At 44.3% G+C, this 27,430-nt stretch overlaps 1 protein-coding gene across 1 annotated transcript in view; it reads left to right on the top strand.

Annotated features, from left to right (window-relative positions):
- The window catches only part of LOC144692808 (collagen alpha-1(XI) chain-like), a 145,016-nt gene that overhangs the window by 86,893 nt on the left and 30,693 nt on the right, over positions 1-27,430 (top strand). Inside the window, exons 6-8 of the mRNA XM_078561883.1 lie at positions 18,358-18,477; positions 19,297-19,398; positions 21,687-22,145. Coding sequence (XP_078418009.1) covers positions 18,358-18,477; positions 19,297-19,398; positions 21,687-22,145 — 681 coding nt within the window. The remainder of the gene's footprint in view (positions 1-18,357; positions 18,478-19,296; positions 19,399-21,686; positions 22,146-27,430) is intronic.

Here is a 27,430-nt window from a genome sequence, read left to right as displayed (position 1 = left end):
CCTTACTGAGTCATGATTATGTGGTCAGAACAGCCAATCAGCACTGAGCACAGGGAAGTTTATAAGGGGCGGAGTTTTCCTAGTCGAGATTGTGTATTGTAGCCTTGGTAAAGGCCTGTAGCTAATCCAGCAGCTCTGTAAATAAAGTTTGTTGTTCAACTAAAGAAGCCTCTCGGTCATACACCTCTACATCTGGTGATGAGGATAAATGATCCTGGTATTGCCTCTCACCCTACAACTGTGAGTGTCTCGTTTTAAAGAAGGGAAAAAAATATATACTCACCAGGATGCCTCTCTTCGGGAAGAGTGACCCATTTCATTCCTCCACGGAGGACTGGACTCAATACATCGAGCGCCTCAGGTTTTATTTTCAGGCCAACAAAATAGGGGAGGAGGCAAAGTGCAAAGCGCTTTGAGCGTCTGTGGGAGTCAAACCTATAACCTTATTCGCAGTCTCACAGCCCCAAGTACGCCCGACTCCAAATCATTCAGTGAGTTTGTGGGTTTAGTGAAGGGCCATTTTCAGCCCAAAACCATAAGTCATTATGCAAAGATTCAAATTTAATACGAGGATGAGGGCCCCAGGTGAATTGATCGGGGCTTATATTGCTAAGTTGAAGCGACTGTCAGAGCATTGTGATTTCGGAGTGACCTAGAATGACCATGTTACGGGATCGGTTAGTTTGTGGCTGAGCAAAGATGCCATTCAGCATCGATTGTTTGCAGAAGTCGATATAAATTTTAAATGAGCAATGGAGATAGCGCCGGCCATGGAAAGCCCTGAAAAAGATTTGCAGGCACGGCAGAGCTTGCAAAATGGCACCGTTCACCAGTTAGGGCAGGAACCTGCAGCCAGGTGTCGTACCAAAACCACAGAAGCAGCCGCAAAGCAGAAATCACGCAGAAATCAAAAAATATACCGGAGGCAATCAGACAGTGAGCCTGAAGTTGAAATGTTACTGATGTGAGGGTGACCACACTCCTGAAACATATCGGTTTAAGGAGGCTGAGTGCTATTTACTGTCGCAAAAGAAGACATTTGCTAAGCAGTGCAGAGCTAAGCCCAGGCAGCCAAGTAACCAGCCAGCAAAGATATTAGAAGTACACAATGTGAAAGAGCCGGAAATAGCTGATTCTGACATTCATTTTTTTTAATGGTAAATCAGTCAAGACAAACCCTATTACTGTCACACTCAATGTAAACAGGAAGCCTTGAGTTATGGAGGTGGATATAGGGGCATCAGCCACAGCGATGGGTCAGCGCACATTTCAGTTCCTGAGAGTAGGTACCCAACCCTTAAACCTGGAGAGAACTTCTGCCCAGTTGAAGCCTTACACGGGAGAAGCCATTAGAGTAAAAGGCAGCACCAGCATGGTACCTGTGAGCTACAGGCAGCTATCAGCCCAGCTCCCAGTAATAATAGTGACTGGGGAGGGACTAAGCCTTCCGGGCTGTGACTAGATAAAAGAAATCAAGTTAAATTGGCCCGAGATTTTTCAAGTGCGGGCAGGAGGACTGCTAGAATTGTTAAAACAAACACAGCATCTTTCGCAATGAGTTAGGAAAAATCAATGGCTTGCAAGCCAAGATTTATGTTGATCCAGCGGCAACTCCCCGATTTTTTCAGGCAAGACCGGTATCATATGCCTTAAGAGAAAAAGTGGATTTTTAAAAATTCATTCATGGAATGTGGGCTTCGCTGGCTAGGCCAGCATTTATTGCCCATCACTAATTGTCCTTGAGAGGGTGGTGGTGAGCTGCCTTCTTGAACCGCTGCAGTCCATGTGGTGTAGGTACACCCACAGTGCTGTTAGGGAGGGAGTTCCAGGATTTTGACCCAGCGACAGTGAAGGAACGGTGATATATTTCCAAGGATGCTGAGTTAAACAGGTTGGAGGAATGAGGCGTCATACACTGGTTCAATTTTTGGAATGGGCAGCACCTATCACCCCCACACTGAAACCGGATAAGACCATCCACATTTGCAGCGATTATAAGCTAACAGTTAATCAGGCCGCCAAGTTGGATAAATATCCAATTCCAAGAGCTGAAGACTTGTACACAAAACTGGCAGGAGGTCAACCCTACACTAAGTTGGATATGAGCCACGCGTCCCAGTAACTGGAGTTAGATAACTCATCCCGGGGTACGTCACAATAAACACACACAAAGGCCTATTCCAGTGTACACGCCTCCCTTTTGGCTTGTGCTCAGCATGTGCAATATTTCAAAGGGCGATGGAGAGTCTGCTGCAGGGATTACCGCGGGTTCTAGTATACCTTGACGATGTCCTCATAACTGGATCGACAGAGGCCGAGCATTTAACAAATTTAGAGGAAATAATCCAAAGATTTTTGGAAGCTGGAGACCACCTGAAAGGGAGAAATGCATTTTCCAAGGTTACCTATTTTGGGCACCGTGTGGATGCACAAGGATTACACCCTGTGGAAGAAAAGGTTAAGGTGATAAAGGAGGCGCCTTCCCCATAAATATCACCAAACTCAAATCATTTTTAGGGATGATAAACTACTGCGGGCAATTTTTACCCAACTTATCGACTGTATTGGCCCCCTTGTACATACTGCTGAAGAAACACCATCATTGGTCCTGGAAGGCTCCACAGGAAGAAGCCTTCAACAGAATAAAATAACTGCTGCACTCCTCAACCTTGTTAAGGCACTTTGACCCACCCAAAGAATTAATATTGACCTGTGATGCCTCTCCATATGGTGTCGGTGCAGCATTGTCCCAAGAAATGGACGACGGCTCTGAGAGGCCAATAGGCTACGTATCAAAAACCCTCTCAGTGGTTGACAAAGGTTATTCACAGATCGAGGAGAGGCTGTCAATTGTCTTCAGAGTTAAACGAATTCCACCGGTAATTAGTTGGCAGGCCCTTTACTATCGTCTCTGATCATAAAGCGGTTTTGGGCCTTTTAGAAGAAGTCTAGACGTTGTTGCCAACAGCCTCAACATTTTCAGTGATGGGCATTAATTCTGTCCACCTACAAATTCACTTTCAAGCACCAACCTGGGATACACAAAGCGAGCACGATGCCCTGAGCTGCCTGACCGTTACAAGAAAGCATCTCATGTAATCCTGTATCCCGGAAATCATCCTTGCCTTGAATTTCTTAGACACATCGCCCACTTACGTGAAGCTGATCAGAAACTGGACCAATGGAGATCCCCTTCTGTCCAAAGTGAGAGACCAGATACTTACGGGATGGTTAAATGAGCCAGTCTCTGAGAAAATGAAACAAAAACAGAAAATGCTGGAAAAACTCAGCAGGTCTAACAGCCTCTGTCGGGAGAAAAAAATAGAGTTAATGTTTCAAGTCCGTATGACTCTTGTTTAGACCTACTCTTCTTCAGAGAGTCATAACGACTCGAAACATTAACTCTTTTTAACTCCACAGTGGCTGTTAGACCTGCTGAGTTTTTCCAGCATTTTCTGCTTTTGTTTTGGATTTCCAACATTCGCAGTATTTTGCTTTTATCCGAGAAAATGAAGCTATTTTTTACCCACAAATACGGATTGAGTTGTCAGGATGACATCATACTCTGGGGAGCAAGAGTATTCATTCCTGTACCAGGCAGGGAACTGCTCCTAACTGAGTTAGACAGCGCTCATCCTGGCATTTCTATAATGAAAATGCTCACCAGGAGTTACGTGTGGTGGCCTGGTATAGATGCAGATATTGAGAAGTTTGTCAAATACCATCAACAGTGCCAACTGCAGCAAAATTTGCCAGCTACAGCCCTGCTACCCCCTTGGGGAATGGCCTGGCCGATCATGGGTGTGGATCCATACAGACTACGTGGGTCAGAATCACAGAATCACACAGTGCAGAAGAAGCCCTTCAGCCCATCGAGTCTGCACCGACATGTGAGAAACACCTGACCTACCTACCTAACCCCATTTACCAGCACTTGGCCCATAGCCTTGAATGTTATGATGTGCCAAGTGCTCATCCAGGTACTTTTTAAAGGATGTGAGGCAACCCGCCTCCACCACCCTCCCAGGCAGCGCATTCCAGACCGTCAGCACCCTCTGGGTAAAAAAGTTTTTCCTCACATCCCCCCCTAAACCTCCTGCCCCTCACCTTGAACTTATGTCCCCTTGTGACTGACCCTTCAACTAAGGGGAACAGCTGCTCCCTATCCATCCTGTCCATGCCCCTCATAATCTTGTACACCTCGATCAGGTTACCCCTCAACAACCTGTCTATCCAACCTCTCTTCATAACTTAAATGTTTCATCTCAGGCAACATCCTGGTGAATCTCCTCTGCACCCCCTCCAGTGCAATCACATCCTATAATGTGGCGACCAGAACTGCACACAGTACTCCAGCTGTGGCTCACTAAGGTTCTATACAACTCCAACATGACCTCCCTACTTTTGTAAACTATGCCTCAATTAATAAAGGCAACTGTCCCATATGCCTTTATCACCACCCCACCAATCCGCCTTCAGAGATCTATGGACACGCCCGCCAATGTCCCTTTGTTCCTCAGAACTTCCTATTGTCATGCTGTTCATTGAATACTTCCTTGTCAAATTACCCCTTCCAAAGTGTATCACCTCACACTTTTCAGGGTTAAATTCCATCTGCCACTTATCTGCGCATTTGACCATCCCGTCTATATCTTCCTGTAGCCCAAGACACTCAACCTCACTGTTAACCACTCGGCCAATCTTTGTGTCATCCGCAAACTTACTAACCCTACCCCCCACATAGTCATCTATGTTGTTTATATAAATGACAAATAATAGGGGACCCAGCACAGATCCCTGTGGTACGCCACTGGACACTGGCTTCCAGTCACTAAAGCATCCTTCAGTTATCACCCTCTGTCTCCTACAACTGAGCCAATTTTGAATCCACCTTATCAAATTACCCTGTATCCCATGTGCTTTTGCCTTCTTTATAAGTCTCCCATGTGGGAACTTGTCAGAGGCTTTGCTAAAATCCAGATAAACTACATCAACTGCACTACCCTCATCTACACATCTGGTCACCTCCTCAAAAAATTCAATCAAATTTGTTAGGCATGACCTCCCTCTGACAAAGCCATGCTGACAATCCCTGATCAAACCTTGCCTCTCCAAATGGATTCTCTCCTTCAGAATTTTCTCCAATAGTTTCCCTACCACTGACATGAGACTCACTGGTCTGTAGTTCCCTGGCTTATCTCTACAACCCTTCTTAAATAGCGGAACCACATTAGCTTTTCTCCAGTCCTCTGGCACCTCCCCCGTGGCCAGAGAGGAATTAAAAATTTGGGTCAGAGCCCCTGCGATTTCCTCCCTTGCCTCCCTCAGCAGTCTGGGACACAAATCATCCAGACCTGGAGATTTGTCCACTTTTAAGCCTGTCAACACCTCCAATACCTTGTCACTCCCTATATCAATCTGCTCAAGAACCTCGCATTCTCTCTCCCCGAGTTCGATACCTTCATCCTCATTCTCTTGGGTGAAGACGGACGTGAATTATTCATTCAACACTCTAGTGATGTCCTCTGGCTCCACCCATAGATTGCCCCCTTGGTCCCTTATGGGCCCTACTCTTTCCCTGGTCCATTCTGAGACACGATGTTATTGCTCAGAATAATCAACACCCACTCAAAGTGGATGGAGGTTTTTGCGGTGAAATCACCAGTGTCACACGCTACCATCGAAAGGTGACGCCAATGCTTTTCCACTTGTGGATTACCCGAAGTTACTGTATCAGACAATGGAGCTGTGTTTACAAGTGCTGAATTTCAGAACTTCACCAATCTAAACACATTAAACACATCCGGACTGCACCTTACCACCCAGCATCAAACAGACCAGCCGAGAGAGCCATCGCAGCCTTGGAAACCCAAATCTCACGCTTTCTTCTTAGCTACTGCGCGACTCCACATTCAACAACGGGAATTCCATCAGCAGAACCGCTAATCAAGTGTTGTCTCTGAACAAGACTCAGCCTCATATTTCCAAATTCACCAGGGAGGGTAGAGAAGAACCAAGGTAATCAGAAAACAAGACATGATTTGCATAGTAGAGCCGGAAATTTTTGGTAGATGAAGCCGTATGTGTAAGAAACTTACATAGCGGACCAAATTGGATCCCAGGAATTATGTGTCTGTGAGACTGGATCCCTTTCAAACCGAGTAGACGTGGAAGGCCAGATCGTTCATAAACATGTGGATCACCTGAGGAGCAGGGAGACGCTGCCACAGTCAGTGTTTCCACCAAGGAATGTTATCGAACCCGTAAACACCAAAGTACCTGATCGACCCATTATAGACATAACTGGTGTCTCCATTGAATCAATTAGTGATGAACTGCCTGTGCTAAAAGAGATATCGGTTACCGCAGTTCCTGTTAGTGTCGATCCTGTAGGAGAGCCTCAGGCTATAGGATTACGCTGCTCGACCCAGAACAGAAAACCCCCTCAATCACTTGATTTGTAATTACTGGGCCTGTGTTTATTAGGGTATAATCTGAATTCATGACAAAGTGCCAGTGTGATTTTTGATATTGTTTTTTATTCACCTGTGTAAAGTAATTTGTGTAAATAAGGAATGTAAAATGAGGAATTAAAGGGGGAGGGATGTGGTGATTGTTACTTTAAGGCCAGTCTTACTGAGTAAGGGTCATGTGGTTAGAACAGCCAATCAGCACCGAGCACAGGGAGGCTGAATAGGGGCAGAGTTTTCCTAGTCTGGGGGTGGGTATTGTAGCCCTGTTACAGGCTGGTAGATCATCCAGCAGCTCTGTAAATAAAGTTCCTTGTTCAACTAAAGAAGCCTCTCAGTGGTACAGCTCTACACATGGAGATACAGCAAATTATTAGGGAGGTTAAATGGAATGTTGGTCTTTATTGCAAGGGAGATAGAGTATAAAAGTAGGGAAGTCTTGCAAAAACTGTACAGGGCATTGGTAAAATCACCCAGGAGTCCTCTGTATGGTTTTGGCTTCCTTAAGGAGGGAGATACTTGCATTGGAGGCAGTTCAAGCAGGTTCACTAGTTTGATTTTTGTGATTAGGAAGTTATCTTATGAGCAGGTTGGGTTTCGAAGAATGAGAGGTGATCTCATTGAAAGAAATAAGATTCTGAGGGGGCTTGACTGGGTGAATGCTGAAAGGATGTTTCCCCTTGTGTGGGAATGTAGAGCTCGGGGGACACAGTTTCAGAATAAGGGGTCTTCCAGTTAAGAAGGAAATGAGAAGGAATTTCTTCTCTCAGAGGATCATTAGACTTTGGAATTCTCTTCCCCAGTCAGCAGTGGAGGCTGCGTCATTGACCATATTTAAGACTGAGGTTAGACACATTTTTGATTTATATGGGTGCCAAGGGTTATGGGGGACTGGCAGGAAAGTGGAGTTAAAATCAGAATCAGATCAGATCAGCCACAATCTTATTGCATGGTGGAGAAGGTTTGATGGGCTGAATGGCCTACTCTTGCTCCTATTTCTTATGATCGTATGGGTGGAATTTTACACCAGTGGGATTGTTCGCCGAAGTCAATGGAGTTGAGAATGGCTTGCTGGACTTTACAGGTCCATTCCCACCGTGACCAGGCTGTATAATTCCAGCCACTTTTACTAAGACCAGAATTTTAACTCGGAACTGCCCTGTTGGGATTTTGAACTCATGGGTCTTGGGATTATTCTCAGTACGATTCCAATTCAGAGAGACAGGCAGCTCCTTATTCCCCTATGAGATGCCCAAAGTGTTGAGGTGTGTGTGTGTGTGTGTGTTGAGGTGTGTGTGTGTGTTGAGGTGTGTGTGTGTGTTGAGGTGTGTGTGTGTTGAGGTGTGTGTGTGTTGAGGTTTGTGTGTGTGTTGAGGTGTGTGTGTGTTGAGGTGTGTGTGTGTGTGTGTTGAGGTGTGTGTGTGTGTGTTGAGGTGTGTGTGTGTGTGTGTGTGTGTTGAGGTGTGTGTATGTGTGTGTGTGTGTGTTGAGGTGTGTGTGTGTTGAGGTGTGTGTGTGTTGAGGTGTGTGTGTGTGTTGAGGTGTGTGTGTGTGTTGAGGTGTGTGTGTGTGTGTGTTGAGGTGTGTGTGTGTTGAGGTGTGTGTGTGTGTGTTGTGTGTGTGTGTGTGTGTGTGTTGAGGTGTGTGTGTGTTGAGGTGTGTGTGTGTGTGTGTTGAGGTGTGTGTGTGTGTGTGTGTTGAGGTGTGTGTGTGTGTGTGTGTGTTGAAGTGTGTGTGTGTGTGTGTGTGTGTTGAGGTGTGTGTGTGTGTTGAGGTGTGTGTGTTGAGGTGTGTGTGTGTGTTGAGGTGTGTTGAGGTGTGTGTGTGTGTGTGTTGAGGTGTGTATGTGTGTGTGTTGTGTGTGTGTGTGTGTGTGCTTGGGGCACACGCTGTCAGTAGACCGGATTTGCTTTCTGAGCGACAGGTCTAAACCTGGACATGGGATTCTTTTGGAGAGAACAGGTTCCTATACTGGAAAGAAGGGGCTAAACAGGTCAAAGGGCGTCTTTATATGAACCAAACCAGTGTTCTGGATAACCAGAACATTTAAAACTAGACATTTGCAAAGTTAGTGACCAAGAAAAGAGAGTACGAAAAGCCAGCAGATGTTCCAAAAAATTACGCAAAAGGCCAATGGAATGTTGTCCTTTATCTCGAGGGGTCTGGAATACAAAGGGTGGAAGCTACAGTTTATATAAATCTCTGCTCAGACCCAATCGGGAGTAATTGGGTTCAGTTCTGGGTCCACACCCCAGGAAGGAGACACTGGCCTCAGAGAGGGTGCAGAGCAGATTCACCAGAATCAGACTGGGGACAAAAGGGTTAAATTATGAGGACAGGTGACATGGACGAGACTTATAATCCCTCAAATTTAGAAGATTCAGGTCATAGAGCCAAAGAGCCATTACAGGAGAGAAGGAGGCCATTTGGCCCATCGGGTCCATGTTGGTGGTTACGATGATTCAAGAATTTGATGGAAATGGAAATGCTGGAAATACCCAGCAGGTCCCCAGCATCTGGGGAGACAGGAACAGAGTTAACATTTCAGGTCCACACTTGAGGAAAGGTCACAACCTGAAATATTAACTCTGCTTTTCTCTCCGCAGGTGGTGCCAGACTTGCTGAGTATTTCCGGCATTTTCTGTTTTGATTTCAAATTTCCAGCATCCACAGCATTTTGCATTTGAAAAAATTTGATAGTTTCCCTCTACTGACCCCATGGATGGGGCGGGGGCGAGAGGTTGTCCAGAACAAGGGAGCAGAACGTTAAAATGAGAGCCAGGCAGCTCAGGGGTGATGTCAGGAAGCAATTCCTCACCCAGAGGCAAGTGGAAATCTGGAACTCTCTCCCCCAAAACGCTGTCAAGGCTGGAGGTCAATTAAAAAAGTCAAATTTGAGATTGATAAATTTTTATTGGACGGGGGTAATAAAGGTGATGGAACAAGGCAGGTAGATTGAGATACATGTCAACCATGATCTAATTGAATGGCAGAACAGGCTGGAGGGGCTGAATGGCCCCCAGTTCCTATAGTCTATTTAAAAAGATTGGTCGTTTTTTTAAATTCTACCTTTAATCTTTATAAGGGATTATATGGTTTCAGGAATGGGGTGAGTTAGGAAGAGTATCAAAGTGGTGAAAGATGAGCTAAAGAGAGCAGATTGTCTGAGGTAAATTCTCCCACCTCATCCCTGATGGACCTGAACTGAGTTTAATTAAAATAACACGGAACAGAATAAAAAGTACTGATTTAGGAACAGATTTGTTTATTGGAATCGGTTCCCAGTACTGAGAAAAGTGGAAATTCCTATGGGGAATGAGACTCACTGGGACTCTCTATCTCTTTATCAGACTGGACTCTCCTGATCTGCCTCTGGCCTTGTGAGGCTTAACCTAGGCAATGGGCCTTTGGGTAAAATCTTCCCCTCTGCTTTTGAACGGAAGTGTCCAACTGAGAAACAGCAGTTTACAAAATCAAAATACAATCCCTTCAACAGCCAGACAACCTTCCTCTTCATTCTCAACTCCTTCTTTGTTAAGAGCAGGAATATTGTGCAAACATAGGAACAGGACAAGGCCATTCAGCCCATTGAGCTTGTTCCGCCATTCAATAAGATCATGGTTGATCATCCACGACAATGCCTTTTCCCCACAATATCCCCATATCCCGTTATGTCATTGGGATTTAGGAATCTATCCATCTCTACCTTAAACATACTCAATGACTGAGCTTCCAATGCCCTCTGGGGTAGAGAATTCTAAAGATTCACAACCCTCTGAGTAAAAAAAATTCTCCTCATCTCGGTCCTAAGTGGCTTCCCCCTTATTTTGAAATGGTATCCCCTGGTTCTACACTCCCCAACTAGGGGAAACATCTTACCTGCATCTACCCTGTCTATCCCTTTAAGTATTTTGTAGGTGTCAATGAGATCACCTTTCATTCTTCGAAACTCTAGAGAATATAGGCCCCAGTTTCCCCAATCTCTCTCCATAAGACAGTCCCACCATCCCCGGAACAAGTCTGGTGAACACCCTAAGACTCCATGTGTCAACGTGACAGTCACACTAGACTTTAAAATCACTTTACATTAGATTCATAGAATCTGACAGCACAGGAGGCCATTCAGCCCATCGTGCCTGTGCTGGCTATTTGAAAGAACTAATCAATTAATCCCATTTTCCCACAGCCCTGAAATTTCTCCTTTTCAAGTATTTCTCCAATTCCCTTTTGAAAGTTATTATTGAATCTGCTTCCACCGCCCTTTCAGGCAGCGCCTTCCAGATCACAACAACTCGCTGTGTAAAAAAAATTCTCCTCATCTCCCCCTCTGGTTATTTCACCGATTCTCTTCAATCTCTGTCCCTCTGGTTACCGACCCTCCTGTCACTGGAAACAGGTTCTCCTAATTTACTCTATCAAAACTGCATCACGATTGTTAACACCTAGATTAAATCTCCCCTTAATCTTCTCTGCTCTAAGGAGAACAATCCCAGCTTCTCCAGTCCCTCCACATTAACTGAAGCCCCACATCCCTGGTCCCATTGGAGTAAATCTCCTCCGCACCCTCTCCAAAGTCTCGACATCCTTCCTAAAGTGTGGAGCCAGGAATTGGACACAATCCTCCAGCTGGAGTGTAGACAGTAATTTATAAAATATAAGTTATTTGCTTTTGTATTAAATGACTTATAAAATAAAATATCTAATCAGTTTTTTACACATCCTTCTCAACTTGTCCATCTACTGTCCACAAGGTTTTGTGTTTTCAAGGTAACTGGGGTTAGGACTGACTAGACTCTGTTCAAAAGTATGAGAAAGAAAGAGAGGAGCAAGACCTCTGCTCCCTCCGGCCTGTCCCACACAGCCCTGTGCCCTTGCACACCCTGATACAAACTCTCCTCCCTGCACCCTCCCCTCCCCCGAAACCACCAGATGTCCAGGGAGAGACCAGAAAACAGAAAAAAACAGGGCAATTCGGCAAAAATCTGGAAAATTCCTTTCCAGACAATGGAAACTAATCCAGGAGATCACTGTAATTAATAACATACAGGAGAAATAATTTGTGTAAAGGTGCATTTCTAGAGAGATAGAATTGAATAGCAGAATAGTTACAATAGACCTGCATCAACCCTTTGCTTAGAGATTTAGGACTGGGATGAGGAGAAATCACTTCACTCAAAGGTTTGTGAATCTTCAGAATTCTCTACCCCAGGTGGTTGTGGATGTCCCATCGTTGAACACATTTAAGGCTGGGATGGACAGAGTTTTGGTCTCTCAGGGAATTAAGGGATTTGGGGAGTGGGCAGGAAAATGGAGTTGAAGCCCAAGATCAGCCAAGATCGTACTGAATGTGGAGCAGGCTCAATGCGCCGAATGGTCGACTCCTGCTCCAATAGACACTGTGCAAAAATAATATCGAGACATTGCTGAAAGTGCAAAAAAGATTTGCAAAAGCAATACCAGGACTTAATACATAATTAATGGGAGGATACTGAGAAGCATAGAGGAAATGAGAGACCTTGGAGTGAATGTCCACAGATCCCTGAAGGTAACAGGTCGATAAGGTGGTTAAGAAGGCGAATGGAATCCTTTCCTTTATTCGCAGAGGCATAGAATCTAAGAGCAGGGAGGTTATACTGGAACATAAAACATTAGGTAGACCACAACTCGAGTGCTGTGTGCAGTTCTGGTGACCTCATTACAGAGAGGATGCAGTCCCAATAGAGAGGGTACAGAGGAGATTTACCAGGATGTTGCCAGGATTGGGAAATTGCAGCTATGAGGAGAGATTGGACAGGCTGGTGTTTTTCTCCTTGGGACAGAGGAGGCTGAGGGGAGATATGAATGAGATGTACAAAATTGTGAGGGGCCTGAGTAGACTGGATGGGAAGGGTCTGTTTACTTTAACAAAGTAGTCAATAACTGGGGGGCAGAGATTTAAAATGATTGGTAGATCGATTAGAGGGGAGATGAGGAAACATATTTTCACCCAGAGGGTTGTGGGGGTCTGGAACTCACTGATTGAAAGGGGAGTAGAGTCAGAAACCCTCAACTCATTTAAAAGGTGACTGGTTATGCACCTCAAGTGCTGAAACCTACAGGCTATGGACCAAATACTGGAAAGCAGGGTTAGGCTGGGGGGCTCGTTTTTTGGTTCACACAGACTCGATGGGCCAAGTGGCCTCCTTCTGTGCTGTAAACTTTATATGATTCTAGGAGAAGTTATAACTATCAGGAAAGATTGAACTGGCTGGTGCGCTTTTCTAAAGTAGAGGAGAGTGTGAGAGGAGGACCCTGGGACAGGCAGTCAGCAGCATCTAGAGGAGAGAGTGAGTGGAGGACCTAAAGAGCAGGAGTTTCCCTGTGAGGGAGCGGGGTTTACCTGTGAGGGAGGGGAGTGGGGTTTACCTGTGAGGGAGGGGAGGGGGGTTTACCTGGGAGGGGAGCGGGGTTTACCTGTGAGGGAGGGGAGTGGGGTTTACCTGTGAGGGAGTGGAGTGGGGTTTACCTGTGAGGGAGGGGAGGGGGGTTTACCTGTGAGGGAGGGGAGCGGGGTTTACCTGTGAGGGAGGGGAGCGGGGTTTACCTGTGAGGGAGGGGAGCGGGGTTTACCTGGGAGGGAGTGGAGTGGGGTTTACCTGGGAGGGAGTGGAGCGGGGTTTACCTGTGAGGGAGGGGAGCGGGGTTTACCTGTGAGGGAGGGGAGCGGGGTTTACCTGTGAGGGAGGGGAGGGGGGTTTACCTGGGAGGGAGGGGAGGGGGGTTTACCTGTGAGGGAGGGGAGCGGGGTTTACCTGTGAGGGAGGGGAGGGGGGTTTACCTGTGAGGGAGTGGAGTGGGGTTTACCTGTGAGGGAGGGGAGGGGGGTTTACCTGTGAGGGAGCTGGTTCTCACCCAGACACTCGACGGCCCTGGAATTTGAAAGGAATGACATCAGGACAGGGGAGAGAGCTGATTGGTAGGTAGTTGGCAAGTTGTTTTTTTACAGGAGGTAAGAGTCTCAGCATTTTTTTAAGAGAAACTAAATAGTTTTCTACTTAGCTTAAATTTAAGGAAATCGTCTTTTAATTAAAAACAAACAAATTGTATGACAAGGGAGCTCAGTCCTGTGTGTTGTACGACCTGCAGCATTTGGGAATTTTTATCTACTCCTTGCAGTCTGGATGACCACAAGTGCAGGAAATGCCACTGGCTTGAGCAACGGGTTTCAGAGCTTGAGCATCAGCTGAAGACACATCCACGATGCTGAGGATTACATGGACAGCATGTTTTTAGATGTGGTCACTCTGCAACTTAAGGAAGTGCAATCAGAGGGGGAATGGGTGACCACCAGTCAGAAGAAGGGAGGCAGGCAGGTAGTCAGGAAATCCCCAGGATGCTTCTCACTCAAGAACCATTTTTCTGTGTTGGAAAAATGTGAGGGTGAATGTTCATCTGGAGAGTGCAGCACGAGCCAAGTTCATGGCTCTGTGGATAGCTCAGCTGCTCAAGGAGGGAGGAGTAAGAGTGCAAGAGCAATAATGGTAGGAGACTCAATAGTGAGGGGTGCAGACAGGCACTTCTGTGGCTGTAGATGTGACTCCCGGGTGGTGTGTTGCTTTCCTGGTGCCAGGGCCAAGGATGTCACAGAACGGCTTCAGGGCATTCTGAAGGAAGAGGGTGAATAGTCAGAGGTAGTGGCTCACATTTGTACCAACGATATAGGTAGAAAGAGGGATGAGGTCCTGCAACAAGAATATAGAGAACTAGGAAGCAGATTAAAAAGCAGGACCTCAAAGGTTGTAATCTCTGGATTACTCCTTGTGCCATGTGCTAGTGAGTATAGGAATAGGAGGATATAGAGGATGAATGTGTGGCTGAAGACACGGTGCAGGAGGGAGGGCTTTAGCTTCCTGGATCACTGGGTCTGTTTCTGGCGAAGGTGGGGCTGTACAAATTGGACAGGTTATACATGGAATCCTGTTTCCAAGGATACTGCTCTGCAAAAGAACTCATTGGTATATCTAGTATTCGTGTCACTTGCTGCCTAATCGCTCTGGCTGTTCCTCCACTTGCCACACCCACCCTGTAAGAAATGAATGCCACCATTGCTGTCCACGCCATGTGTTGCCGGGGCTGGTTGCCGATATTTCATTCCGAGTTGGTTTCTAAAGAGCAGTTGCTGCCTAATGGGTGTGAGCCAGAATGTCAGCTCCAGGATCGATATCCTGTATCTGAGCTGACACAAACTCCCTGCGCTGGAGGCTGTGACTTCTCTGTGTATTTCACATTAGGAAGGGGCTAATCTGCTCCTGCCACAATAACAACTTGCTGGCTGCGTCTAATACCCACTAACACTTTTTTTCTAATTCTCTGTACTTAGCCTAAATTGTTAATGAGAAACTGTTCAACCATTTTCACCAGATTCTACTTGTCACCAATGTTTTAACTTTCTCAACACGCTGCATAGAACAGAAGTCCCCCGACAACCACTTCCTCACCTCACTGCAAAAACTTCATTTGTATAGAAATCATTCTCTGATCTGCAGCGGCAACAGTATTTGGCTTTTAATTTTTATCTGATCTTTAGCCTCTGCAAACAGAATCACAGAATGAGGCCATTCAGCCATCGTGCCTGGGCTGGCTCTTTGATAGAGTTATCCAATTAGACCCACTCCCCTGCTCTTCCCCCACAGACCGGTAATTCTTTTGTCTTTTCAAGTATTTGTCCAATTCATTTTCGAAATAGCCGTTTGGTAAGACAGAACTTGAGTGTTGGTGCAAAAAGAGACATGTTGAAGCTTTTTGTCTTGCACTCATCAGGACATTTCACAAGAATACCAATATAAGGGAAAAGCCACAATTTATACTTTATGTGAGAGAGTGCCAATTGGTTGCCATGGAGAATGCACCAGTGATAGTGAGTGACAGTTAACTGCCAAACACTGTTTGAAATTTAAACCAGGCAGCTTGACCTGATTGGTCAAGGCAGTGACCTGAGGAATGAGTCAACGAATGGCTGTCATTTATTTTGTTTAGCTGAAACAGGAGCAATGTGTGTACATGTTCCTTCTGTCTGCAAAAAAGCAGGGCCCCGTGTACATGCAAATACTTCACACTGAGATCCCTATCTTATCTATGCCCAGTTTGGCACAACATGAATTGGTTAAATGGTTGGGTGAATTGTCACAATCTGAGCAAGTTTTCCAGATACATGGTGAAGGATTCCTTCACATTTACAAAGGCTGTACAGGACTTGCATATCATTGGAATGATGTGTCCATGTGCTCATTTGACATTGCTAGCCTAGTCACCAATGTTCCAATTAAAGAGGCCATAGATATTTGAACTGCAGCAGTATATCATGGTGCTCTAAGCCCACCACCATTGCATGAATCAGTATTCATTGAGCTTATGAACTCAACAACTTGCGTTGAGTTCAGTTCTAATGACACCACGTATGCCCAAATAGATGGTGTTGCCATGGGATTCCCTCTAGGCCCAGCTCTCACAATAACCTTCTCATTGACACCCAGTTTGGGTTCTGCCAGGGCCGCTCAGCTCTTGACCTCATTACATCCTTGGTTCAAACATGGACAAAAGAGCTGAACTCCCAAGGTGAGGTGAGAATGACTGCCCTTGACATCAAGTCTGCATTTGACTGAGTGTGGCATCAAGGAGCCCTAACAAAACTGGACTCAATGGGAATCAGAGGGAAAACTCTCCGCTGGTTGGAGTCATATCTAGCACAAAGGAAGATGGTTGTGGTTGTTGGAAGTCAATCATCTCAGCTTCAGGACATCACTGCAGGAGTTCAAACAATGCTTGGCATTTATCTGTCAGCCATCATCACTGGTGCATTCTCAATGGCAACACCTCTACCAATCAGAGTCCACTGCCAACCAATCATCACTCTCTTCACATGCAGTATAAATTGTTGTTTTCCCCTTATGTTGGTATTCTTGTGAAGTGTCCGTTTTGAAAGTTATTAGTGAATCTGCTTCCACCGCCCTTTCAGGCAGCGGACTCCAGATCACAACAACTCGCTGTGTAAATATAAATCTCCTCACCTCAAGAGAATTGAGCAGAAACTAGCCTGCACTCGGACAGCAGGAGAACGACACATATGGGCTCATTCTCCAGCCAAGACGGTCAACATAGCAGACTTAAAGAGACTGAAAATGATGGTTTCTTTCAGCTCCTCCATCAATCTTTAAACCAAATCAGAGTACAGTGGCAAACACCATGGGAGAGAGAGGCTTCATGTCTGTCTCAGATCATTACATGTGTGCCATCAAAGTCAAGCCTCTGAAATCCATGATGTCACCGCTAGTTGCCTGAAGCCCACTTGGTTTTCCTGTCTGTATGTTTTCCTACCTTTGTGTCTCCCTGTCTCTTACTGAGCTGTTTAAGTGGATGACACTGTTATAAATCAATATAAAATGTTGCGTGAAACTGCTGTCGAGCATTCCCACTATCAATTTCTGTGCCACCTTTGCCACATTCTAAGTGCTTCCTCCTGCTGGTGAGGAGCAGTGAGAGGGTGTAATTTTACAATGTGATAAAAGCCAAACACTGCAGATGCTGGAAATCTGTAATTAAAACAGAAAATGCTGGAAATAGTCAGCAGGCCTGGCACTTTCTATGGAGAGAGAAACAGAGTTAATGTTTCGAGTCCAATATGACTCTGCATTGGAACAGGCCATATGGTCTCCTCCTGCTCCCATCTCTTGTGTTCATGTGTTCTCACTTCCCTCTCAGGCCAGAATTGCTCTCAAAGTCTTGGACACTATTCCACAAGCGACCTGCCAAATGGTAACATTTCTCTACAGGCAGGGATTCAACAAACAAAATTTGTTCATTTCATTAACAGAAATCACAGAATGTTCCGGCATTCAAGCCATCATGATCGTGTTTGCCCATGCCAGCTCTTTGACAGAGCTATCCAATTAATCCCACTCCCCTGGCCTTTCCCTATATCCCTGCGATTGTTTCCCTTTACAAGTATTTATCCACTTGCCTGGATGAGTGCAGCTCCAACAACACTCAAGAAGCTCAACACCATCCAGGACAAAGCAGCCCGCTCGATTGGCATCCCATCCACCACCTTCCACATTCATTCCCTCCACCACCAACGCACAGTAGCAGCAGTGTGTACCATCTACAAGATGCACTGCAGGAACTCACCAAGGCTCCTTCAACAGCATCTTCCAAACCCATAACCACTACCACCTAGAAGGATAAGGACAGCAGACACATGGGAACACCACCACCTGGAAGTTCCCCTCCAAGCCACTCACCATCCTGACTTGGAAATATATCGCCATTCCTTCACTGTCACTGGGTCAAAATCCTGGAACTCCCTTCCTAACAGCACTGTGGGTGTACCTACACCACATGGACTGCAGCGGTTCAAGAAGGCAACTCACCACCACCTTCTTAAGGCAATTAGGGATGGGCAATAAATGCTGGCCCAGCCAGCAAAGCCCACATCCCAGTAAAGAATAAAAAATCTCCAATTCTTTTTGAAAGTTATTATTGAACCTGCTTCCACTCGCCTCTTGGGTAGCACGTTCCAGATCATAAGCACAAGATAGCACACAAACTTTATCTTCTCATCCTGTAATGATACTGAACAGTGAGTTGGAAGTTCTGTACATTGGTGACTGGATGAAAACATGCCTGAGTTTGACCTTGCTGTTTGTGTGCGATGGTGTGCAATGAATGATATATAACTGGCCACTGATTGGCCAGCGTTCATTGTGCACCGTGGACAGACTCATGGTCCATCTCGCCTCTCTGAACATATTTTCATTTATTTCAGTGTGTGAAAAGGTTGATTCTGCTTAGCCAAGTCCACCTTGGATTGCTGCTAACATAACTGTGATTGCATTTTCCCTTCACGATGCAGTACCTTCCGCAAGAAATACTGGAATATGACTATGATTATAGTGATGGAGACTTTATAGAATTTGACTATCAGCCCACTGAGGAAAAATCAACATTGGAAGAGACAGACTTCCCAACTGAGGTAACAAAGAGACCAGATTCCAATCTTCAACATGGTCTGTTATCTTTGTCCAACCAGTCTTCAACTGTGACTCAGCCTATCTATTTTCATCCTCATCAAACATCATCCTCTCTTTCTGCATAGTAACTCCTTTCTGCCCTTATTTTCCTCAATCTCTCCTGCCCGCACTTTCCCACAATCCCTGCCCCTTTCCTTTCCCTCCCTCCTAGCCTTTCCTTCAATCCCTCCCTCCCTTTCCCTCAATCCCTCCCTCCCCTTCGTTCAGTCCCTTCCTTTCCCTCAATCCTTCCCTTCCTCCACAAATTTTTTTTTACAGCTGGAAGCCAGGAGCCTTCCTTGTGTGCCATCGCCTTCAATTCACATTTCTTTCCCTCTGTTTTCCTGTCATCATTATTTATGCTATTTTCCATTCCATCTCTCACCACATTTTTCAGAAAAAGAAATCCATTTCATTCATCAAACTGAAGGAGGATGTTGGACAAACTAAAACTAAGAACATAGGGACAAAGATTACTTCCAAAAAAATCTTTACACCTAAGAAGAGGAAGCAGGACTTGTCCAGTCACCAAACAACAACAAAACTCAAGGTTGGGCCAAAGGTAGCAAAAATGATCAAGATCTTCCAAGGAGTGAAGACTGGAAGATCTCTGATGATATACCTGAATGACCCTCAAAACCCCCCCTTCCCCCCACCCCACAAACCTCTCCTCCACCCCCAATCACTTCTAATCATCCCTGGCTAGATATGCCAAATTCAGACTTGATTTAAACTGTGTCATGAACTAAATACTGTTTTGTTTCATCTCAATTTAAATTCAGGTCGCGAACAATGTGCTACCTGAAGAGACGGGGGAGGAATATTACTTTGAAACCTATGAAGAAGCAACGACCAGCTCAACAGTCAAAGAGAAAGCTAATGAGGTAAAAAAAACAACCAGAAAGGAAAATGGTTTTCCAAGAATCTTGTCTCAGTTTGTCCTATCATTTGCCCGAATCATGTGCAACTTTACCAGTTAAAATTAGCCTTGGTGTTCTTTGTGTGTTCTGAGAGATTGGTGAACAGGCTTGTGAGAGTTTCAAAAGAGGAAGACTCTGATGTAAAGTTAACCTCAGCTGCATTCCATGGTTATTGTAAGAGGTAAGTGGGCCATCTTGGTAAAGTAAGAGGATAAAGCACTGAGTCCTGTCCTTATCTCACGCTGATAGGGGTATTGGTGAGTTACTCCTTGTCAGAGTCTCTGAAATCGTCAAGCAAACCTGCGCTGGACTGTTTTGGACCTGTCACAAGAGCTGAATCCAGTATTTTCATTTCAGTTGCCAATAACATCATGAATTTTAAGCAGTTTTTCTTTATTTTTGACATCCTGCTGTTAGTGTTGGATTTGGTGAGTAACAAATTGCTCAATTTGTTTGATGTAAATCCACTCACTGTGCTTTAAATCTGTTGATTCTATTTAACATAACAATAAATGTGAATCAAAGCAAGAGGCAATGTTCAATTAGGGTGGAATTTTTAACATTTATTTGACTTTATTTGATTCAGTGCAACTCACATAGGGTTCTGTTGCACTCTGTACTGTTTGGGTGGAGATTTTGGTAATCACTCTCGGTGCATTAGGATCGGTAGGCGGCCAAGTTTGGTGAATGCATTCCACCATTCAATTTGACCATAGCTGATCTGTGCTCAACTCTAACTACCCACTGTGAGTTTTAATACCTTTACCTTATAAGAATCCATCAGCTGTACCTTGAAAGCTCTTATTAACCTCCAGAATCCAGTGTTTTCTGGAGGAGCGAGTTCCAGATTTCCACGGCTCTTTGTGTGAAGAAGTGTTTCCTGATATCACCCCTGAATGGTCCAGCTTTACCCTTAAGGTTCTATATCCCCTTATTCTGGACTCCTCCCACCAGCAGCAGCAAGGGAGCATGAAGTCACTTCACCCTGACACTAATTGGAGTGTGAATATGCCCTTAGGCTTGACTACCATCTCAACATTGGCCTAAGTCTAGACTTGTGCTGAATTACCTCTTGTTTCCCACATTTGAGCCCATGGATAGTTCACATCAAGCTGCATGGTTTAGGTTTCTCTGTAGTTTGACTCAGGCACTGTTTTTAGAATTACATTGAATGTACATCACAGAAACAGGCCATTCAGCCCAACCCATCCATGCTGATGTTTATGTTTTACAGGACCCTCCTCCCACTCCCTCTTTATCTCACCCTATCAGCACATTCTTCAGAAGATTAGAATTAGAACTGATTTATGAAAATCTCTGCATTTAAGTAGCTGCTTGTTATATCTCCCAGTAATGTTTCCAAACTTTTTGAAAACCTTAAGTTTTTTTAAAATTCATTCATGGGATGTGGCCTTCGTTGGCTAGGCCAACATTTATTGCCCATCCCAAATTGCCCTCATTCATAGTGCATTTTTAAGAGTCAGCCACATTGCTGTGGGTCTGGAGTCACATGTAGGCCAGACCAGGTAAGGACGGCAGATTTCCTTCCCTAAAGGACATTAGTGAACCAGATGGGTTTTTACAACAATCGACAATGGTTTCATGGTCATCATCAGACTTTTAATTCCAGATTTTTATTTTAAATTACAATCTCCGTTATTAGACAAGATGGCAGAAAGTGTTTGAGAGAGTTCACCAAGCTGCATTTAGCAGTTTTTAAAACATTGAGCTTTCGAATATCAACATGAATATCATGGTGACCAAAACCACTGAAAACTGAAATGAATCAAAGCAAGATAAAGTGAAAAATTCTGATCCTGCCATTGCCTCTATGCTGAGAGTTGCTTGCAAAGATTACCGAGAGATAAATATGTCAGAGGAAATGTGTTCTCTGCATTTCCTCATTCATTTTAAATCCCCAATAGCTGTTGTAGGTGATAATGAATAATTGCTCCTTCTACTTTATACAGGTCAAACCTTTGGATTTAACTTCACTATTTTATATAAATGTCCTTTTCAAAATGCTTAACCCACTTCCTGATGCAGGTAAACATTGCAGTTTGGAGTCAGTCTGTCCTATAGAGTGCAACGGTTGTCCCAGTTCACTCAACAACAATAGGAGAGTGACACCTATCTCTTGGGCTACTTTGCAATGCGGCATATTGTCAAATTAAGCTGAAGCTTTTGCTAACAAAATGCTTGTATCATTTCTCATTTCCCAAACACTGTGAACTTCACTTGGACAAAATAAGACAAATATTGAAGAAGACTATAAAGAGGAATATCTGACTGGCGAGGATTATTATCTTGAAAAGAAACAGACAGAAGAAGAGAAACAGGATCTCGATGAGTATGACCTCACCGAGTATGATTTCAAAGAGTACGACCCCGGTGAATATGACCTGAAGGAATATGATGGCAAAGAGCATGACCTCAAAGAGCATGACCTCAAAGAACATGACCTCAAAGAGCATGACCTCAATGGGCATGACCTCAATGAGCATGACCTCAACAGACATAACACCAAAGCTTCTTCCAGCACTGGAACTGGCACTAATGACCATGATTTCAGAGCGTATGATGTTGAAGAATATGACCACAACCGTTATGAAGATGAATATTATTATGGAGTCCCAGAATACGAGGATAAAGATCCAATAAGCACATCTACTAGGGAGGAGTTTGGTCCTGGGGTACCAGCTGAGACAAGTGTAAGTTCACAGAGATTCCTTTTGCAAGCTTTCAATTCCAATTTTTTTTTCATTTTTAAAAATAATTAACTTAGCTTTCAGAAGAGATAAGCGCTGGTGGCTCATTGTTTCCTGATATTCTCCAGCTCCTGGTCACAGTCACACCCCCAGACTGGGCATCGCCTGAGAGTTCAGTGAAAGGGTGACTTTAATTGGTCAGATTTCAATACAGTATTTTCAATAATTAAGTGGAATTAGCAGAGAGATAAGAGATTGAGTTCCCATCTGAATGCTGTATGTCATTGATTCTGCCTCATGTATAAGATAAGGTGTCACATAAGTTGTTAATTCACAAGGTTAGAGCTCCTTAAATGCAATGTAATAGCAAGAATTAAGGAACAATTAGTGGACAGAAAACCAAGAGAAGCAATAAATGGATAATTTTCAAGTTGGCAAGTTGCACTGGTGATATCTTGTTGCAAAGGAGTTGGAATACAAGTGTAAGGAAGTCTTACTGCAATTATAGAGCAGATCTGAACTTAATTTTAGTTAATGAATGGGGACAGGTGGAAGCAGTATCAGTGGGAGATCATAATTCAGTTAAATTTAGCATAGTTATGGAAAAGGACAAAGATAGAATAAAAGTTTTGAATTGGGAAATGGCCAGTTTTGTACTGAGATGTGACTTGTAAAAAGTGGACTGGAGACAGCTACTTGCAGGTAAATCAGTCTAGGAGCATTGGGAGACAGTCAAAGAGGAGATAGAGAGGACTCAGAACTAACAAAGAAAAGGGTGGGACTTCCAAATCTAGATCTCCTTGGACGTCAAACAGCACAGAGTAGAATAAGACAATAAAGGAAATATATATTTGAACGTATGAATTCGGAACAGGAGTGGCCACTCGGCCCCTCGAGCCTGCTCCGCCATTCAATAAGATCATGGCTGATTTAATTGTGACCTCAACCACACGTTCCTGCCTACCCCCGATAGTGAAGAATCTATCTACTTTTCACAGAATCACACAGTGCAGAAGAGGCCCTTCGGCCCATCGAGTCTGCACCGACACGTGAGAAACACCTGACCTACCTACCTAATCCCATTTGCCAGCACTTGGCCCACAGCCTTGAATGTTATGACATGCCAAGTGCTCATCCAGGTACTTTTTAAAGGATGTGAGGCAACCCGCCTCCACCACCCTCCCAGGCAGCGCATTCCAGACCCTCACCACCCTTTGGGTAAAAAAGTTTTTCCTCACGTCCCCCCTAAACCTCCTGCCCCTCACCTTGAACTTGTGTCCCCTCGTGACTGACCCTTCAACTAGGGGGAACAGCTGCTCCCTATCCACCCTGTCCATGCCCCTCATAATCTTGTAAACCTCGATCAGGTCGCCCCTCAGTCTTCTCTGCTCCAACGAAAACAACCCAAGTCTATCCAACCTCTCTTCATAACTTAAATGTTTCATACCAGGCAACATCCTGTGAATCTCCTTTGCACCCCCTCCAGTGCAATCACATCCTTCCTATAATGTGGCTTTTGCCTTAAAAATATTCAATGACCCTGTCCCCACTGCTCTCTGGGGAAGGGAGTTCTAAAGACTCATGACCCTCCTCATCTCCAATCTTATATCAGATTCTGAAAGTTCAACATTGTAGAAAACCTAGAGGAGGATAGAACATGCAAGTGTGAAATTATAAACCTCATAGTCTTGGGCTAAGAGGCCGAACATTTCTGATTGAATTGAGAAGACATTTTATTATTCATTGTCTTGTTGTGTCACAGACTCCTGTTGGTTTTATGACTCATGGCCTAGAATTTTCTGGGAAACAAAAATTGAGCTTAATGGCACTCTGGCATTCGCTGTAATGAAAGTGCAAATAAACTAGCAGCTTCTTGTATGCGAGATTAACGCAGGGAATTACGAATCACCTTAAGATTTGGGGGATTTATCCCATTCTACCATTAACCTCACAAAACAGGATCTTGTCCTCAAAACTCTCTGAGTTTTGAGAAATTTCAGAATTTATTAACAAGAACCTGTTAATGAGGAGATTTATGTTCCTGACACTTGATCTCTCCTTAATTGTGTACAAACATTCACACTAGGAGCTGGAGTAGGCCATTCGGCCCCTCGAGCCTGCTCTGCCATTTGATGAGATCATGGTTGACCTGATTGTGGCCTCAACTCCACTTTCCTCTCTACCCTCGATAACCTTTGACTCCCTTGTCAATCAAAAACCTATCAAACACAGCCTTAAAAATATTCAATGACCCTTCTTCCACTACTGCCTGGGGAAGAGAATTCCACAGACAAATAACTCTTTGAAAGAAAAAAATTCCCCTCATATCCATCTTAAATAGGAGACCCCATATTTTTAACCTGTGTCCCCTAGTTCTAGCCTCTCCCACATGGGGAAAGATCCTCTCAGCATCCACTCTGTCAAGTCCCCTCAGGATCTTATATGTTTCAATAAGATCATCTCTCATTCTTCTAAACTCTATTGGATACAGGCCCAGCCTGTCAAACTTTCCTTGTAAGCTAACCATTTCCCCCCCCCATCCAAAGTATCAGCCGAGTGAGCCTTCTCTGAACTGGAAGAAATAAAAGGTACTGCAATAATCATGGGTGACTTTAATCTACATGTAGGTTGTGCAAATCAGATTGGCAAAGGTAACCAGGAGAATGAGTTCATCGAATGCATTCGAATAGTCATTTGGTCAGCCAGAGTTTGAGTATTACTGAAAAAAGAGACATGTCGAAGCTTTTCATCGTGCACTCATCAGGACACTTCGCAAGAACACCAATATAATGGGAACGCAACAATTTATACTGTACGTGAAGATAGTGCCGATTGGTTGCCAGGTGGACTCTGATTACTAGAGGCATTGCCATGGAGAATGCACCAGTGATGGTGACTGATGGTTATCTGCCAAGCATTGTTTGAAATTTAAACTGATATGTGGATGATATATTTGCTCTATTTAAATCCGCAGCTGCATGTAACAATTTTCTTACATGCCTTAATGGGCTACATCCTGAGCTCAAATTCACCTTTGAAATGAAGCAGTCAACTGAACTCCCCTTCCTTGACATACTTGTTGAGAAATCTGCCAGGGGTGTCTCTACCACGGTCTCCCACAAGCCTATCTACACTGGTCAATATAAACATTGGGATTCTTACAGTTCCACACGATTAGTCTTATCGGAAACCTTGTAAATAGAGCCCGAGCCATTTGCTCACCATGCAAGTTTGATGCTGAAGTAGGCACATCAAAGGCATCCTGCAGGGTAATGGCCACCCTGATCAGATCATTTCACACTGTATATCACACAGACTCATGAACAGGCCGAGGGCCCTGAAAATTACCCAGCATACCTCAGATTACCCTGGAAGGACAAGATATCTCAAAACATTGAGTAACAGGTGAAGCTCGCTGTTTCACGCTGCTACTATGCAGTAGTAACACGAGTGGTATTGGCCACTAACAGGAAGCTGTCATCAAGCCAAGAAGTCGCCCTGCCTATCACACAAATGAGTGATGTGGTGTATGAATTCCAGTGCCAGTGTGATGCTGGGTATGTAGGCCGTACATCCCAAAGACTGGTGGATCAGATCAAACAGCCACTGTTCACAACGGGCAGGGTACAGACCCTACCCAACCAGCCCGGGCTTGCAAAACTCAAAACACAGTGTCCAACATGAGGTGTGATTCTGTGATTGGACAACATTTGCTAAATAATCCTCAATGTGCTAAGAATTACACTGACAACCAATTTAAGATTGTCAGTTGGGCACTCAGTGTGGCGCATTTGCGTGTACTGGAAACTACATATATTAATACATGGGGCCCTGTTCTTGCAGACAGAAAGAACATGTACACACGTTGTGCCTGTTTCCGCTAAACAAAATAAGTGACAGCCATTCGCTGACTCATTCCTCAGGGCAATGCCTTGACCAATCAAGGTCAAGCTGCCTGGTTTAAATTTCAACAATGCTTGGCACTTTACTGTCAGCCAGCATCACTGGCGTATTCTCCATGGCAATGCCTCTACTAATCAGAGTCCACTTGGCAGCCAATCAGTACTCTCTCCTCATACAGTATAAATTGTTGTTTTCCCCTGATATTGGTATTCTTGTGAAGCGTCCTGATGAGTTCACGATGAAAAGTTTCGACGCCTCTTTTTTTCAGCAATATTCAAGGTTTTGGGACAATTTCTTAGAGCAGTACGTCCTAAAGCCAACCAGGGAGCAGGCTATTCTAGACCTGGTAATGAGCAATGACCCAGGGTTAATCAATTACCTCGTAGTAAAGGAGCCTCTAGGTGACAGCGATCATAACATGATAGAATTTCATGTTCAGTTTGAAGGGGAGAAGTGTGGGTCTGAAACTAATGTTTTAAAGCTGAATGAAGGTACATAAGGGTAAGAAAGGAGATCTAGCTAAAGTGATTTGGGAAACTAGGTTAAAAGGTAGGACAGTAGAGATGCAATGACAGACTTTTAAGGAGATATTTAATAACCCTCAGCAAAGGTTTATCCCAGTGAGAAAGAAAAACACTTTCAGCAGGACGCTTCATCAATGTCTGAATAAGGAAGTTAGGATTGTATCAAATTGAAAGAAACACTATACAAATCTGCAAAGATTAGTAGTCAATTAGCCCAATATCAATTAGGTTACCAACAGTGTAAAGGGCACAGAGGGCACAAAATTCTTGAATTGCATTCAAGAAAAATTTTTCAGTCAGTGTGTAACAAGCCCAACGAGAGGGGGCACAAATCTAGATTTGGTCTTAGGAAATGAAGCTGGGCAAGTGAATGAAGTAGCTGGGGGGAGGCATTTTGGAAATAGTGACCATAATACAGTTAAATTTAGCATCATTATGGAAAAGGACAAAGATAGAACAGGAGTAAAAGTTCTAAATTGAGAAAAGACAAATTTTACGATGCTGAGCAGTGAGCTGGTGAGAGTGGACTGGATACAGCTATTAGAAAGAAAAACAGTGTCAAATCACTGGGAGGTATTCAAAGGTGAGATTCAACAGGCACAGTGTAGACATGTTCCCACAAAGAAAAAGGGTGGTATTGCCAAATCTAGAGCCCCCTGGTTATCCAGAAGCATACAGGCCAAGATAAAGCAGAAAAAGAAAGCTTATGACAGTCACAGAAGACTTAATACTGGAGAAAGCCTAGAGGAGTATAGAAAGTACAGTTGAGAAGTCAAAAAGGAAATTAGGAAAGCAAAGAGAGGATATGAAAAAATATTGACAGGTAAAATCAAAGAAAACCCAAAGATGCTTTACAGTACA

Source organism: Cetorhinus maximus, chromosome 17 (assembly GCF_964194155.1).
Source record: "Cetorhinus maximus chromosome 17, sCetMax3.hap1.1, whole genome shotgun sequence".
Lineage (NCBI taxonomy): Eukaryota > Metazoa > Chordata > Chondrichthyes > Lamniformes > Cetorhinidae > Cetorhinus > Cetorhinus maximus.
The sequence above is the reverse complement of the archived record's forward strand: the minus strand, read 5'-3'. Positions and strand labels throughout refer to the sequence as shown.